Source organism: Hyposmocoma kahamanoa, unplaced genomic scaffold (assembly GCF_003589595.1).
Source record: "Hyposmocoma kahamanoa isolate Upper Pololo Valley unplaced genomic scaffold, ASM358959v1 93, whole genome shotgun sequence".
Taxonomy (NCBI): Eukaryota; Metazoa; Arthropoda; class Insecta; order Lepidoptera; family Cosmopterigidae; genus Hyposmocoma; species Hyposmocoma kahamanoa.
Genome location: NW_020654810.1, coordinates 11460097 through 11477660, shown reverse-complemented (window position 1 = coordinate 11477660; position 17564 = coordinate 11460097). Strand labels below are relative to the sequence as shown.

At 39.3% G+C, this 17564-nt stretch overlaps 1 protein-coding gene across 1 annotated transcript; it reads left to right on the top strand.

The window, feature by feature from the left end:
- The first annotated feature begins 9017 nt into the window (after positions 1 to 9017).
- On the top strand, positions 9018 to 15515 carry LOC113237239 (macrophage mannose receptor 1-like). Its single transcript, XM_026473604.1, has 5 exons — positions 9018 to 9483; positions 9792 to 10055; positions 12952 to 13146; positions 14013 to 14264; positions 15154 to 15515. Exons 1-5 carry the CDS (start codon positions 9420 to 9422, stop codon positions 15345 to 15347), a joined length of 969 nt encoding a protein of 322 aa, XP_026329389.1. The 5' UTR covers positions 9018 to 9419; the 3' UTR covers positions 15348 to 15515.
- Positions 15516 to 17564: the final 2049 nt, after the last annotated feature.

The window sequence follows — 17564 nt, the reverse complement described above, 5'->3', positions numbered from 1 at the left end:
TTGACAAATGGAACTCCCTTCCGGCACATGTCTTCCCTCCCTCTTATGATATGGGGTCCTTCAAACGAGGCGTGAAGAGGCATATTGTAGGCAGGCAGGGTGGAGGCGGCTAGTGCAGTGAGGATTCCATCGCTGCACTAGGTTCCTTCGCGTTTGGATACCACTTTCCACTTAACATCAGGTGGAGTGGAGTCATTTGCCTGTCAGGTATAAAAAAAAAATAAAATAAAAAAAAAAAAAAAATCTCACAACGAACATCTGGAACGGAGACCTTCCTTAAATACACATTCTTCATTATGTGTTTTTTTCTTCATTACGATTTTTCTACGTAAATGTACCTATCAACGAAAATAATTGAACATCCAATATCTTCTAAACAAAGGAGCGACTAACTCTAAAATTTTGCGACTAGAACCGACTAATTCACGACTTTTTCTGGGTGCAATCAGATCTAAGCTAGGAGCTGTGGTTCTCGAGATTCAAAAATGGTGCCGCCGGAATAAGCTTATTAGAGCGTGGACAGTAAAACACATTAATAACTTTAAAACGGCGTAACGACTAAATCCAGTTTTTTACCACGAGAACCGACTAAATCACGACTATTTTTTAGTTTAATCAGATCTAAGCTAGGTGTTGTGGTTCTCGAGATTGAGAAATGATGCCGCTGAAATAAGCTTGTCCTAGCATGGACAGTAAAACACCCTTATAACTTTTGAACGACGGACCGACTAAATCTAGTTTTTTGCGACTAGAACCGACTAAATAGCGACTTTTTTTCTGGTTAGTAGAACCGACTAAATAGCGACTTTTTTTCTGGTTAGTCAAATTTCAAAAAGTCGACCATCGGACACGCTGGAATAAGGCACACTTTTTGTTTCACTATAGTTTTAAACCTCGTAAAAGGCAAATTTTGTATATCGACCGGAATCTTGTTATAGAAGCGTATACATTGCCCCTTAAATGAATTTGTGACTTTGTGAAGACGACTATCAAGAACAGCTAGCTAGTTTATTTTTATTCCTCGTATTAATGTTATGTCTGTCACTATTTTTCATAAAGAGATTACTATTCCTCGTAACATAAATTACATTTTCGTAGATGTACTGTGACGCTAGTGTCAGAATATTAATTTCCTTAAACTTATCTCTCAAAGATATTCCGGGGCCCAGATTGTAAATTGCCCTAACCGCAGGTTTCTGCAGGACAAAGATTCTATTGATGATGAAACTGTGAAAGTAGCTGAAGTAAACCAATCTAGCGGTTTCGATTTCTGAAACTTTTTTTTATTCGCGTACACTGCAGAGCTGAGCCGTTTTCATAACTTACTTACATGTGGACCCCATTGCAATTTAGCTTCTAACGTTATACCTAGAAATACAACTCTATCCACAAGATTCAATTTTTCGTTTCTAACTACAATATTTGTAACCGTCTCTCTAACATTATAATGTAAATTTCACACAATTTGTTTTTTTCCCATTAAGGAGCAGGTTATTAACAGCAAACCAATCAACTAATTTAGATATAGTATTGTTCACATCGTCGTAGGAACATTAGTGCCTTTTAACTTTAAATAATAATGAAGTATCATCAGCAAACAATACTATCTCATATTTTAAACCCTCCATGAGGCTAGGTAAGTCATTAATACAAACTACAAACAAAAATGGACCTCGAATGGAACCTTGAGGGACACCCATGCTAATTGCAGACCCTGATGATCTCGTACCGTTTACATCGACTCTCTGTACCCTACCACACCAATACGATTTAAGGAGGTCGAGGTCACCTCCCGCCACACCATAATGGCAAAGTTTTTTGACCAGAGTATCATGGCGCACACAATCAAAAGCCTCGGAGAGGTCATAGAATGAACCAATAGCGTCATGTGAGTCTTCCCATGCACCAAATATATGTTTCATCCACTTAACGCAGAGCGAGCAGAGCAGAGCTTAATGTAGAGCAACCCCGAGTGAAACCAAATTGTTTAGAAAACATTAAGTTATTACTAAAAAAGTGCGCACATCTGATTTAGAATCGTTTTTTTCAAAGATTTTAGTCTCTGAGTGTTGGTAATATTGAAGTAGGTCTAAAATTGGTGGGGTCTGACATACTACCAGATTTGAAAAGTGGAATATCTTTACTTCGCTTCATGAGGTCAGGCAACACACCATCATCAACACATTTATTAAAGACACAGGCTAAGTAAGGCGCAATGCAATCAAGTATAGAACTAATTACTGTGAATCTGGATAACTGTGAAGAGTAAGTGAAAAGAATCAATTTCTATGGTAATTTTAAGTAGCTTCGAACTTTAACCGAGTACTTAAGTATACCTTAAGAATGTACCTACCAAAGGGTTTTTTTTTAAATTTTAATAATAGAAAAGCAAATACCGGTAAAATAAACGTAAAAAAGTCATGTAATATTGTCAAGAAAAAAATCTAGACGATTTGCAACTTTTAACCCTTTTAGCACGAGAAAATGATTTTTTTGTGATTGGATTTCATGTTGCATTTTTTTAAGCATTTATGCCGTTAGCAAAAAGAAAAAAAAAATATATCTCCCAAAACCCTTTCGAAAACCCCCCGCATGATCGTGGCATCCCGTTATGAACCTTAACAAAGCTTTTTTTATGACTTAATAAAAATTTTAAATAAAAGGCGACCTATTAAGCAACAAAATTAACTATATTAATTGAAGTTTATCACATATGTCACATGAAATATAACAATATATGAACTTATTATTAATTATTAATTAACGCTAAATACTAACTAATCGAGATCTTTTTCATCGATTCGTCGTCAAAATACTCAAGAAAATAAACCCTTTGATTATTTTCTTGAGGGCGGCAACTTCCTGTAGTAAGGCGATATGGGTACCTACCACAATTGATTCCTATCATCATATGACATTTGCGTGGAGGCAAATTCCTTGATCTATACGATGTCGGTGCGTCAGCCGAACGACTTCACTTTCTGATCGTGACCGTTCCCGAACAGAAGTATGGCTTTGAATAGATGATGATCACCCATGACTTTGGTGAGCATCACGGGTACTTGAACGGGTACTGTTAGAAGACTGGATGATAGAAGTGACTGAGGAGAATTCGGAACCCTCTGAAAAACGACTGATCTGGGCTGTTTCCTCCGCCAGTTATACGCCTTTGTGCCTTTGCCTCGCTGGGGTTTGTGGTTATTTGCAGAGATGGACATGTTTGTCTGCCCCAGTTGGGTGTGGCCAGAGCGTCTGTCTCGTGAGCAGCTAGCACGACTTAGTAACGGTCTAGTTGAGGGCCTTTTTTTTTTTTTTTTTTTTTTTGCGTGGGGAAATCCTCCGAGGATACCTCTCCGCCGCGGGGGCAGCGGGAGGTTATGCCGGACTTCTACCGGCTAAAACCCCACGGTGGCCTTCTCGGGTGCTCTAGTGGGAAGGATCCGGGATCGGCTTTGCGCACCGGAACCCCCCCAGCACCTAGGAGGAGCTACGTCCTCCCCTCCTCTCCTCACGACGAAGCGGGCCACACCGCCCCGTCGTCCTCCTCGCGGCTGCCTAACTTACTGGCGAACGGAGCCCCCGCTCCGATCGCCCGCAGCCGCGAAGGTACGCCGCCGCCGAGCGGGATCGGCCCTCTCCCGATCACGCTCGGCGACCTCCTTCTGAAGCATCACCGCTTCACAGAAGGAGACCACTGCCTCATGGGACTCTTGATCCGCCAACATAGCCGCTACTATGCCTGGCGGAGAGAGATCTCGCCCGATCCGGGCAACCAGGATGTTCCGTTCGGAGGCCCATGCAGGGCACTCCTCCAGCGTGTGCTGGGCGGAATCCTGGTCCCTCCCACAGTGGTGGCACTGCGTCGTCGACTCGCGTCCGATCCGATTCAGATACTCACCGAAGCATCCATGCCCGGTGAGTATCTGTGTCAGTCGGAACGTGGTGACGCACTTCCGCTGGCTCAACCAGACTTCGAGGTTGGGCAGGATCGCGCCGACGGCGCGCTGGCGCGAGATCCACGGCTGTTCCAGCCTCTCGCGCCACTTCTCGAACGCCCGTCGGCGCTCCTGCCACCGCACTTCCGGCGGCGCAGCTTCCTCCGCCTGGCGGAGGCGCGCGTAAATACGCGCGTCCATCTCCGCCAGAATGTCCAGCGGGGGAAACCGCGCCAGGACAGTCGCCGCGTCAAAGGATACGGTGCGATACCCTCGTGCGATCCTTATGGCCATGCGGCGCTGCACGCCATTGACCATGGCTCTACAACGCCGGACGCCCGTCAGTCGGTGTGACCAGACGGGTGCCCCATACAGGGCCACGGATCGCACCACCCCACCGTATAAACGGCGAACTTCCTCCGAAGGGCCCCCCAGGTTGGGCAGCAACCGGTGCAATGCACCCGCCACCCTATCGATCCGGGGAACCAGGCGCCGGAAGTGCTCCTCGAAATCCCAGCGACCGTCCAGGATAAGGCCCAAGTACTTTAAGTACTGCCCCACCTGGACGTCGACGTCACCAACGCGAATAGAGAAGCTGGGCGGTTCCCTCCCTCGCGGGAGTTTGTGGAACCACAGCGCCTCAGTTTTCTGAGGCGCTACTCGCAAACCCAGCTCTTCGATTTTTTCAACGACGCGAGAAACCCCGAGCTCAGCGAGCCGGATGGTCCTCTCGAAGTCCTCCCCTCCGGCGAGCACCAGGGTGTCATCAGCATAACACACCAGATGCACGCCCGGGGGGAGTGCGACCCTCAAGACAGCATCGTATGCGAGGTTCCAAAGGAGTGGTCCAAGGACAGACCCCTGAGGAACCCCACACACGACCTCTCTGCGATGGCTTGCGCCATCCCGACCCGGGTACGTAATGTACCTGTCGCATAGGTAGGACCTGACAACTCGCTTCAGGTACGGAGGCACTCGATGATATTCGAGCGCCTCCTTAACGGTCAACCAGGGCAAGGAGTTGAAGGCGTTGACGATATCCAGGCTTACCGCCAACGCCACTCCGCCCCGGGACAGTACCTGCGTCGACAGTGTACGAACGTGAAGGATCGCGTCCACTGTCGACCGCGCCTGCCGGAATCCGTACTGGTCTTCCGACAGGTCAGGCCCTACTTGCGTCAGATGCCCGCTGAGCCGCTCGGCAAGTGTTCTTTCAAACAACTTGCCGGCCTCGTCCAGCAGGCATATGGGTCGGTATGCAGAGGGAGAGTCTGCGGGTCGACCTTCCTTCTTTATCTAGTTGAGGGCCTGAAGCGAGGAGACGCGTGGGGCACGTGAGTTGCCCTTTAAGTTGGAAGCTATGTCCGGACATTGTCGCAGGACACTGCGACTGGCATCTCCGGCACTAGCCCGGAGAGCTAGTAGAAGATAAACTAGATATTCTCCGGTCCCTCCAGCCGCTTAGGTTATTGGGAACTGGAGAGACGTCACGTAATATGTTTATGGAATGGTTTGAGAATACTGCGTTGGTGAACATTCCATTCGAACCGAGATACTGGTGGCGCTATGTAGATGACGTATTTGCCAGTGTGCCTAAAGAGGGAGTAGAGTCGCTATTGGCACACTTAAACAGCGTTCACCCGAAGATCACCTTCACCCTGGAATATGAGCAGAACGGGTTCTTCCTTTCTTGTATGTGTTGGTGAGACGCGAACATAACGGTCGGTTGTCTCATGCGGTGTATCGGAAACTAACGCACACGGATAGATACGTGAGAGCGGATTCACATCACCACCCGGCACATTTAGCCTCAGTCCCACAGACGCTCATTAATAGAGCTTTGAAACTTTGCGACCCGGATTACATAGATGCTGAGCTAAATCATGTGAAGGACGTGTTGGTTGGTAACGGTTACAAGTGGAAACAGAGTTGGCGTGTGGCAAATGCATCAACGAAGCCTCGTACGGCATCGGTAGAGAGAGCGGTAGCGTACTTACCTTATGTAAGGGGGGTGACAGACGTGATTGGAAACTTGTTACGCTGAAGGTACAGCATCAAAACAATATTCCCTCCTCTCACACAGCTGCGACAATTGCTTCGCTCTCCAAAGGACAGAGAACCTCTGGGGGTCCCCGGTGTCTATATGGTTCCCTGTGACTGCGGCAAGTGTTACGTCGGCGAAACGAAGCGGAACGTGGCTACTAGGTTAGCTGAGCATATCCGATCCATGAAGAACCAAGATGTCAATGGATCTGCGGTGGCAGACCACTTTGTGAGCTTCGGTGCTGGTCACTACATTCGGTTTGATAAAGCTTTTAGGGAGATGTATTTTGTGCCCCGCAAAATCCGAGAGACTATAGAAATAAGTAGGCGACCAAATTTTAATAGAGACGGAGGCTGGAGCTTGCTACCGACCTGAAAGCCGTATCTTCATGGCGCTCGGTATGCAGCTGCAGATGTTAGTAGTAACGACGTGGTGAGCTATATGCTAGTTATATGCTCATAAAAGTATAACGTTTGTGCAATACTCAAAAAATAACATTTAACTTTGAGTGCTTGTTTGGGGAAGTAATCTGTTATGATGGGTATAAAACAAACCTTTGTGCTATTTATCGACCGCCTCATCTTAATGTTTGTAGTTTTGTCAGTGAATTATCGCGGCTCATACATAAATATCCTACAAATTCTAATTGTCTTATAGTAGGTGATATGAACATAGATATAAGTAAACCAAGCACAATGGTAAGCTCCTATCTTAACGAATTAACAGAATTAGGATTCCAATGTTCTATTAATCAATACACCAGAATTGAAACGACTAAAAGAGGCACTTCAAAAACGTGCATAGATCATATATTTATATGATCTATAATATACAAAAGGTATAGAAATAGAACAAATAAACTCATGAATAAAGCCAGAAATAGTTCGATAAAAAAAGAAATCCATTGTAATTTGAAGAATCCAAAGAAAATGTGGGAAATTGTAAATATGACCCTACCTGCCCTGCAACTCTACCTGATAACCAGGTAGGGTTGTACCGGTCATTGATGAAGTACTTATTAAGTACTTCAGTATGAAAGTTAAAGACTTATCAAATAAATTTGCAAAAGATTTCGAAAATAACGTAAAAAATCTATTTAATTACTGTACCACACCATTGCTTGACAAAATAACATATATGAATACGGCAAGTGTCTCATTTAAATTAAAGAAAATAAATGAAAATATATTGATAAAAATAATTGAAGGTATTAACTCCAATAATAGTCCTGGTATAGATAAAATAAGAGCAAAGGACATTAAATACATTGCCTTGGATGTTGCACATGCACCTGTTCTAAAACATTTGATAAATAGGTGCATAACAACATCAACTTATCCTGATAGATTAAAAATAGGTGTTATTAGACCAATACATAAGAAAGGTAGCTTCACTGATACTAACAATTATAGGCCCATTACAATATTATCCTGTATTGACAAGATTATAGAAAAATATATAGGGAGGGAAATTAATGAGTTCTTGTCAAACAATCAGATCATTAATGAGAAGCAATTCGGATTTCAAAAAAATAAAAGCACCACCAAACTATTGTCTTTTTTTTCGGATGAAGTAAATGGCCATCTAAATGATAAAAAACATATACTAGCAGTTTTGATAGATTTTAGTAAGGCATTTGATGCGCTAAATTATGAAACATTATATAAAAAAATGGAGCAAAATGGTATACAGGGCCCAATGTTGAGTTGGTTTAAAAATTATTATCAAAAAAGACGTAACACTGTTAGTATAAACGGTGGAAATAGTGACTTAATTCCAACAGTATGCGGCAAGGCCCAAGGCTCAATTCTAGGTCCAACCGAATATCTAATTTATGTGAACGATATGTACAACGTATTACGAGAGAGCTCAGTATACCAGTTCGCTGATGACACTTGTTTGTTAACCGCGCACAAAGATTTAAAAGTCGCCCAACACATGATGCCGCAAGAATTTGATAAACTGTGTAAATGGGCACATGATGTGGGTCTATCTATTAATTTTCAAAAAACCAAACTCTTACATATACGGTCACCATACTTAAAATGTAGACATTTACCGCAAGTTGTAGCTCACGATCATAATTTCATGCATCATCAGCCCATAAACTGTCATTGTAAATCATTAGAATTGGTAAAGGAACATATGTATCTCGGAATAAAAATTGACCATAAATTTAACTGGGGCCCACATGTTGAACATGTATGTAATAAGCTTAGGGCGGTACTTTCCAAATTATGTATACTCAAACAAAAACTACCATATAATACACTGAGAATGTTATATTTGGCACTGGCTGACTCTATAATTAATTATTGTATTTCGAGCTATGGTCGTACGTACAAAACATTCCCACAGAATATTTATAGCCTTCAAATAAGATTGCTTAAGACCATTGTACCTCCTGGAATTAGATATAAATTTAAAGATAATTATGACCAACTATTTCAGTACTGTAACGTAATGAATGTCTTTGATAAAGTTAAATTAGCAATCATAACCGAAAATTGTGGAAAAATAAAGTCGTTTAAAGTTAAAATTAGACCGAATTCATTACGTACACTATCACATCTACCTATGTATGATATACCTAAATATAACAATAATTATGGTAAAAGAGTTTGGATGTGTGAACTACCTCTGATATTAAATTGCTTACCAAATAATCTCATAAATGAAATAACAGATAAAAATCCTATACAAGTCAAAAACAAATTAAAAAGATTTTATATGAAAGATCAATATCGGAGGAGGCATACACAAACTGGTCATTGATTTAATTGTTGTACCTTATATATTAACGCAACTCACTAGAAAAGGATAAATAATCTTTAACTTTAAGATTCTACCTTGAATGTACTGTAACTTGTTATTAATATTTGTAATAAACAGTTTAAAAATTTCTTTTTTTAGCTCTGTGTGCTGGACTGTTCCCGACAACAATCCTATCTGTTTATAGGATTGTTGCGAAGAAGAAGAGCAGTAGCGAAGAAGAGTTCCAGGACGCGCTGACGTAACGTATCAGCCCCCCGAGTTCCCCACTGCGGACTGCGTCATCGGCGCGCGCGCAGCGAGCTTCAGCGCGCAATGCTAGACGTGACGCGGTCGCGAATGTTGCACTCAACCCCTGAAGAAGACCATCGATTAAGGTCGAAAATAGTCGGACCGCTTCTGACTAAAATACTACGCGATTAAGTCCCGTTACTTTTATACTTTATTAGATATACGGCTGCGAATAGTCGATCTCCTATCACAACTGCGATGACTACCAAGACGACAAGATGCATATCGTTATCCAAACTTATCGAACTTAGCAAACGAACCAGTTCACCTACCAACCGCTATTAACATAGTAGAGGTCTCGTAGCGTTAAAGTGAATTGTGATTTGAATAAAATTTTTCCTGTTTCATTTGTAAGCGATTCTTTGTACCACGCAGACATGAGCGCCTTAAAAAGTTTTGTATTTTTATTATTCATGATATCAGTGTTTGTGTCGAATATACGTAAGTACCGACTTTATTATTGTATATTATGGACTATACTCTCCTTTATTATTGGTATTTCCAACTGTACACAGGAATTTGTGACCATTTTGCAATAAGCCAAGACGGGTGATCATTTATTGCGTAAAAGGAGCATCTCAAGATACCTAGATACAATGAATAGTCAAATATGTTTACGAGAAAAATAATGGAGATTCTTACTTAGATGTATATTTGTGATATATATTCATAAATGCGGCGATACTGTTAAACTTTTACAATAACCTTTACCTAAGTACTCTATTTTACATATTTAATTTTATTTCTAGATTGTCAAGTGAACAAGCGATTTTACCGAAAAGACTACACATATTTGATTTCGATAGATAACTTCTATAAAGTCCATACAATTCATCGGACATGGGCAGAAGCCAAAAAACGTTGTGAATTGGAAGGAGCCAAATTGTTCTACCCCCAGAATGCGAATGAGGCCGAGGAAGTTGTTAAGTTCTTGAAAGAAACACAGCCGTTTTCTTGGGTCCTTGTTGGCATCTCAAATACCATTTCTAAAGAAGTATTTGAAACTATTGACGGTAAGTTTTTACATAATAATAACAGCTGTCAAGCTTTAAGGAAGGTTACTACTCATTATATCGACGTTATAAAGCAATCTTGTCGTACCTCGAAATATTGAATTAGCAAAGTTCTATTTACAGCATTTGGCTGTGTGTTTCGTGAACAATTGACGTAGTATAATAAAAAATATCGTCATAGCATCATGACTCCTAGATCAAAAAATGCGAATTTTTTTTAATTCTTAATTTATAAAAAACTCTTTTTCTCAATTTTTCGAGATACGATAAGATTATGTTCCAGTGTCGTTTACTTACAATACGGTACTTTACTTAAAATACCATTTACCGTTATTTTTTCTCAATTTTAATGTGTTTACATACACTTCACGTATTTTTAATTTCGGAGTGAGCAGAGAGTACAGCTTGCCACTTGTCACGTTCCTGGCACTGTTCCTTGGCACACAACTTTCGCCTTAACACAACCAATACTTTCATACACGCCCATTGGTTAAGGCTACTCTTGACCTGGATCGTCTTTTAGGACGTCCCCAATTTTGTAATTAATTTAAATGTAATATTATATATAATTCTCCTTATGCAAAAATTTTTATTTAATTACTAAACCAATGCACAACAATAAGAACTCATTTGTCTACGTACATCGTTGAATTTCTTTTTAGTTTTTTTACTTTACTTTAGTTTAAGTTCATATAGGAAATGAAACTATTTTTCCGGATTTAAATCGCGTATTTGTTTTTTCAAACAAACCGACGTTTCGGGCCCTTTACAGGTCCCATGGTCACGGTTGACTGAGGTGGTACAGTCTTCAACCAGTTATGTCTAATATTAATGCAAACCACCCTATTTTTTCACTATAGTTACAATAGTTATTAATTAAATACTTTATTTTTAATTTTACAAAGAAAACATTCCAATTTACGCTACATTAAGTTTTACAAATTATTTATTGAATGAATTTTTATTAAGTTTAATTTATGATTAATTATTAATAGAAATTAGAATAAACTAAAACATATTAATGAGTACTGCAGTCTTATGTCTGTTTGGGATTTTTCATTAGAGGAAATACTGGATCCCAAACTGGTGGTACGGAGAAACCATCTTCCCTGTTGAAATTAGGATGTTTTTTAATTTCAATGGCCTCTCGCAGCATCCTGGGTAGATAACGGACTTCTTTTGCAAGGACCTGGGGTTTGTCAAACTTCATTGAATGTGTAGGTTTATCCATGACATGCTCGCAGACTGCAGACTTGTTTACGCGACGGTGTTTGACATCAGCTATATGTTCTTTGACGCGGGTACAAATACTTCGCTTTGTTTGTCCAATATAAGAGAGACCGCACTCACAGTCAAGCTTGTAAACTCCTGCATCCTGTAAGGGGATGTTATATTTCACGGGTCTCAAGAACTGAAAAATCTTCCTCAGGGGCTTGAAATAGTTCTTGATAGATGCACGCCTGAGGACTCTTCGGATCTTGTCTGTAACACCTCTCATGTAAGGTAAGATGGCAGGTCTTCGCTCGACTGTTGGTGGTTTCACATGGGGCCTGCGGCATTGGCGTGGAATCTTCAACTTATTCGCATGTAGGACTTGTTTTATATGCTGAAGTTCCCCTGCCAGATGATTACTGTCGCAGATACCATATGCTCTCTGAAACAAAGATTTGCCCACGGTAGCTAACTGGCTAGGATGGTGATGGGAATTACCATTGAGATATCTATCTCTATGGGTTTTCTTTCGAAATGCAGTATGGCCTAAGGTGTTATTAGGATTTATTTTAATTAAAACGTCTAAGAAAGCTAAAGTACCACATTTCTCTTGTTCCATAGTAAGTTGGATCTTAGTACTAAAAGAATTAAGATGGTCCAAAAAAGAAAATATGCTATCTTTAGGTAATATTGTGAAAGTATCATCAACGTACCGTTTGAAAACCTTCGGCCTAGCTGGGGCCATGGGTAAAACTCGCTCCTCGAAGTCTTCCATGAAAATATCGGCAACAACGGGAGATACCGGGGAGCCCATCGCTATACCGTCAATTTGTACGTAGAATTCATTATTCCACAATAGATAGCCTGATGTTAGGCACTGTTCTAATAATTCTGCATATTCAATGGACATATTATGTTCCCTCAGCTTTCTACTTACAATTTCAATGCAGTCTTTTACTGGTAGGTTGGTAAACAGCGACTGAACATCAGAACTGACCATGGTGTCATCATCAGTTAACCGTAGATCTTTGATTCCACTGATGAAATGGTATGAATCCTTCACGTGAGTAGAAGTGTTCCCTCTCAATGGTGACAGTACCTTTGCCATGTGTTGAGCCAGTTTGTAGGTTGGTGTGTCAATATGGCTAACTATGGGACGGAGTGGGGTGTCAGCCTTATGTATTTTTGGTAACCCATACAGTTTTGGTGGTTTTACGCAGCAGGGTACAAACTCCCTTACATTAAGTTTCAGCGTATCCGAGTGTTTAGATATTAAGTTAGTTATTGTTTTTAATATCTTGGTGGTAGGGTCTTTCTTCACCTTTTTATACGTGCTTTCATCCGATAGTAAGTCAGTTATTTTACTGTTATAATCTGACGTATTCATGAAACGTCGATTTGTTTGAAAAAACAAATATACGCGATTTAAATCCGGAAAAATAGATTCATTTCCTATATGTAACAATCGCGAAAACCTAAGAACTCGATAGTTTAAGTTCATTAGTTTATTATTGTTTTGGGTTTAGAATCAGGAATATAACGGACTCTATAAGTGTGTCTCACTTTCAAATATACATCCTATATATATATATATATATATATATACAAAAGCAGCGAGTGCTGCGATTCACTATACTAAGGGTAAGAAAATCTGAAGCTGATCAATCCTCTACAATTTCTCCAGGTAATCCAATAGAAGACGTATACAACCGCTGGGCGCCGGGAGAACCTAACGACGCGGATGGAATGGAAGGCTGTGTTACCTTGAACAAAGAAGGAAAATTACACGACGATCGCTGTGATAAGAAATACCCTTTCATATGCAAGAAAGCCTTAGCCGATCTCGAATGGAACAAAGACTGTGATATGCCTGACAAAGGTATGTTAAATTCTGTAAGACAATATAAGCTTAGAAGTATGTAACAGCCAATTTTTTAACTCTTGAACACGAGCACTCATACTGTCCCAAGCTAGTAACAACATCAACCCATTTACGCGTCCCACTGCTGGGTACGGGTCTTCTCTAAGGCGAAGGTTTAGGCAAAAGTCCGACACGCTGGACCAATGCGGCTTGGGGACTTCACAAGTTTTCCATGAACCTTCTTCGACGTGCTGGTTTCATCATGAGGTTTTCTTACACCGAAAATGGTAAATTTTAAATTAAATTTCGCACATAAATTCCGAAAAACTCAGAGGCGCGAACCTGGATTTGAACCCACGGCCTCTGTTTGAGAGGCGATAGATCAAGCCTATCATAGCTTCAATCAGTCAAAAGAAATAAAATTTCTTAGTTGACCAAGAATTACATGTATTTAGTTCTTTCTTTAATATCTTTCAACTTGTCAGATTATACTATATAACACTGTAGTGCTATTATTACGTTGAATGGCCACAATGGTCACAAAAATATTTTTGTAACACTAAATTTATAAACAAATGAAAAAAAATTAAACAAATATTAGTACATATTATAAACTTCTAAATACCCACGTCTGTAGTGAGAATCAGCGCTCGGAGGGTTCAAGGAGGATGATGAGATGATTACCAATTCAGACGTCTTTTTGTTTTATTGTTACTATATTCAATTTAGGTAGTAATTTCCATTCCAATTCCAAAAAAACGAGTTGCTCTAGTTTAATTACGATTTATCGAATGATAATATGATTCGTAGCAAAGACTCTCTACTTCCCCATTCGCAGTATATCATAAAATAACTTTATATTTACTATACACCAAACATTTCAGATTACATATTTAACCAAAAATTGGGAAAATGCTACAAGTTCCATTTGACCCCGAAGAATTGGACTGATGCAATCACTACTTGTAGTGCGGAGCAGTCGTACCTTGCCATAATTGAAAGTCAAGTGGAAGCTGACCATCTGGTACAAATGACGGCTGACGCGCCGAAGCATAAGGTTCATGGGGACTACTTGGCTGGTACTGTTCATTTGGGCTTCCATAAAAAATATTCAGATGAGTGGAAAACCATTAAAGGTACCTTATTATCTTTAGTTGCAATTTTTGTAGAGCAGCTTAAAGAAGATATCATAAAATTAATTAAGACTCGATTACATTTTTTCTTTCTTTATTTTTAACAAGGCCTTTAAACACTATACTGTATGGCCTCATAGGGAATCTCAAATTGCGTGGTCAGTTAGGCGTATTTTTGAATTTTTATGCAATAAGTTACGCAAGTTATAGATCATTACGACTACTTTATGTGAAGGGTTTCGCAGAACAATATTTATGTCTCCATTAAGTCCAAACTCTTCAATCCGAATCGTACTCTTGTGGTTATAGTATGCTTACACTCCACTAACAGATGGATCAGGTTTTCTATTCTTTTACAATATTCGCAAAGGAGTGAGGCTTTTTTTTGATATCTGTCAAGTGATAAAATTTAACTAGTGGAATGTGACCACATCTAATTCTAAATGCTGAAATAACAGATCCGCACCATCAAACCAAGGCTTTTGATGAGGTCGCGGTTGCAGCGTCTTATACCAAATGCCTCTTGCTAATGAAATTTCCTCTTAGTCTGTATCCCAAATATTTAAACAAATATCTCTAACTTGAGAAATAACATCAGTAGCAGAAGGATTACAAATCATGCTCACGCCATCAGACTTCGATTAGATTTAGTTAAATAAAATATTTTGGTAAGGATGTACCTATAATAAATAACAACAATGTGTCAACCACACCGGTTACCTGGTCTGAAACTAGGGAATTCTCTGTACTATAAGTACCAGAGCAGCAAGGAATTCACTAACCAGAAGCCCGGACCAAAACCAGTTTAAAAAAGTTCAAATTACAAAGTCGTACATTTTTGTTGTTGCCTTTTTATAAATCCTCCATTTAATTGCGGATTTTTAATTTTCAGGGGTACCTCTCTACAACAGTGGTTACGCAAAATGGGGCGGAGGTCAACCGGACAATAGGGGAGGCACAGAAGTATGCGGCAGCATGTTCTATGATGGCGGCCTCAACGATATGAGCTGCTACGTACGGTGCTTCTTTATATGTGAACACGACATTGGCATTTTCGCCGGCACTAGTAACGATCGATTTAATTAGTTATTGCAAAAGCAACCCATTTAGATGCGGAATGTGTTCAAGAACGATATTTTGTCTCAACATTGATGTTAACTCAATATTACTACAAAAAGTAAATGTCTCAACAATATAATCTCCAGACCAACGACAAAAGTGTGCATATTCATTATTACAAACTGTTAAAATACAACATGATAAAGTTAAATATTACGTAATCGTGGTTAGAAATAAATATAAAAGTGTAAATTACTGTCTTTTAATATATGAGCTTTTATTAGTATAAATATACTTACAGTCAACAAATACGATGAATATCCTATCTATTGCTCGAAGGGTGGCAGATGTATTCTCTTTAAAGATCTGATATATATTTTTGTTTGCTTTCAAACATCAAAGATCGAGACTACCTCCATGAGCTAAACGGGTTACTACCACGGATTTTTGTCATCCAAGTGCACAGAAGGTGTGTAATAACCTTTAGTATAAAGTTTTTGTTTGTGTGCTTTATTCCAGCGTGACCATGGTCGAGTTTTTGAAATTTGACTAGCCAGAAAAAAAGTCGCTATTTAGTCGGTTCTAGTCGCAAAAAACTAGATTTAGACGGTCCGTCGTTCAAAATTTATAAGGGTATTTTACTGTCTACGCTGGGATAAGCTTATTTCAGCGGCACCATTTCTCAATCTCGAAAACCACAACACCTAGCTTAGATCAGATTACACTAAAAAATAGTCGTGATTTAGTCGGTTCTAGTCGTAAAAAACTAGATTTAGTCGTTACGCCGTTTTGAAGTTATTAAGATGTTTTACTGTCCACGCTGTAATAAGCTTATTCCGTCGGCTCTATTTTTGGATCTCGAGAACCACTGCTCCTAGCTTAGATCTGATTGCACCCAGAAAAAGTCGTGAATTAGTCGATTCTAGTCGCAAAATTTTAGAATTAGTCGCTTCTTTATTAAAAAGATACAACCGATTTATTATTTTGAGGTTATACCTGTATTAGTCTCGGAGCTCATGTACATATTTTGCATAATATACAGCTTTTGTGTGTTTTTTATAATAACGTGGTATTTGAAGGTTATAATAATGTTTAGTTTTCAATACAAGCAAAATTAGCAAAACATATATATAGTTACTTTTCCTTAATGATCTTAGGATTTATCGATTGACAGGACATTTATTAGTGTACGTATGTCGTGTTGGGCTCCTGGCTTACACGAAACGAACGAGACGCGTGGAGTACGGTCGCGTACGACTATTGATAAGAATTCATTGAATGAATGAATGACTTTTATTACAACGAAAAATACGTAAGTATCTAAAAATCACAGATTTAACAGTACAGTATATCTATATTATTTCTTAAACTAAAAAATTTTAGAATAATCAGACTTAGAATAATAATTATGTACAGCAAGTACATAACACGTACACATCCATAGCATTTGATGCATCTTATAGATATTTGGAGTTTCACATAAAATAGGTAATAGTTTTTTTTTTTAAAAGTTTTAAAAAAACTGTTTCCAAAAAAAAGACCAAATATAAAAATTGTTATAGCTTCAAATTAGTGTTTTATGTAATTGGCATTTTTCTTTTTTGGAAAGAAAATTGAGTTGTTTTAAATACAAACTAAGTTGTATAGATTATATTTTGAGGCAATATCTGGGTGTAAGGCAATGTGGTTAAGTCCTGTAAATCGTCATAACACTGCTAATTTTTTGTAGCTTTCCTATAGCACCAACTTCTGAAATGTCCAATGCCGCCTGGTACATACTGAATAATAGCCAAGACAGCATATTTTTGTTTGCCTATTTTGATGCAGCACGGTACATTATTAATGTTGATGCTAGCAACGCCAGATGTCTCAATAAATAAGTTAGTCGTTGGGTAATAATCAAATTTCACAGTAGCACCACAATCAGAACTGGTACCTTTGTCTTTATTTATTGACTTGTTTATAGACTTGTTTAATGCCGCTGTCCCCTCTTTTTCTATGATTTCGATATTGATAGGCATATACGGACATTTAGTAAAGTTATTCTTGTCAGAGAGGCATTGCATGTTTATACATATTTTTCACTTTTGTTGGATATAACATACAAAAAGTTGGATATAACATATTAATTATATCTGCTGTACTTGTTACGCAATCTACTAAATTGCAAGCGTCTGAATTGATCTCTTTGTCGAAAAGCTTGAGTAGTAAATGAGTCCTTTTTTATATAAAATGGTTTTATCC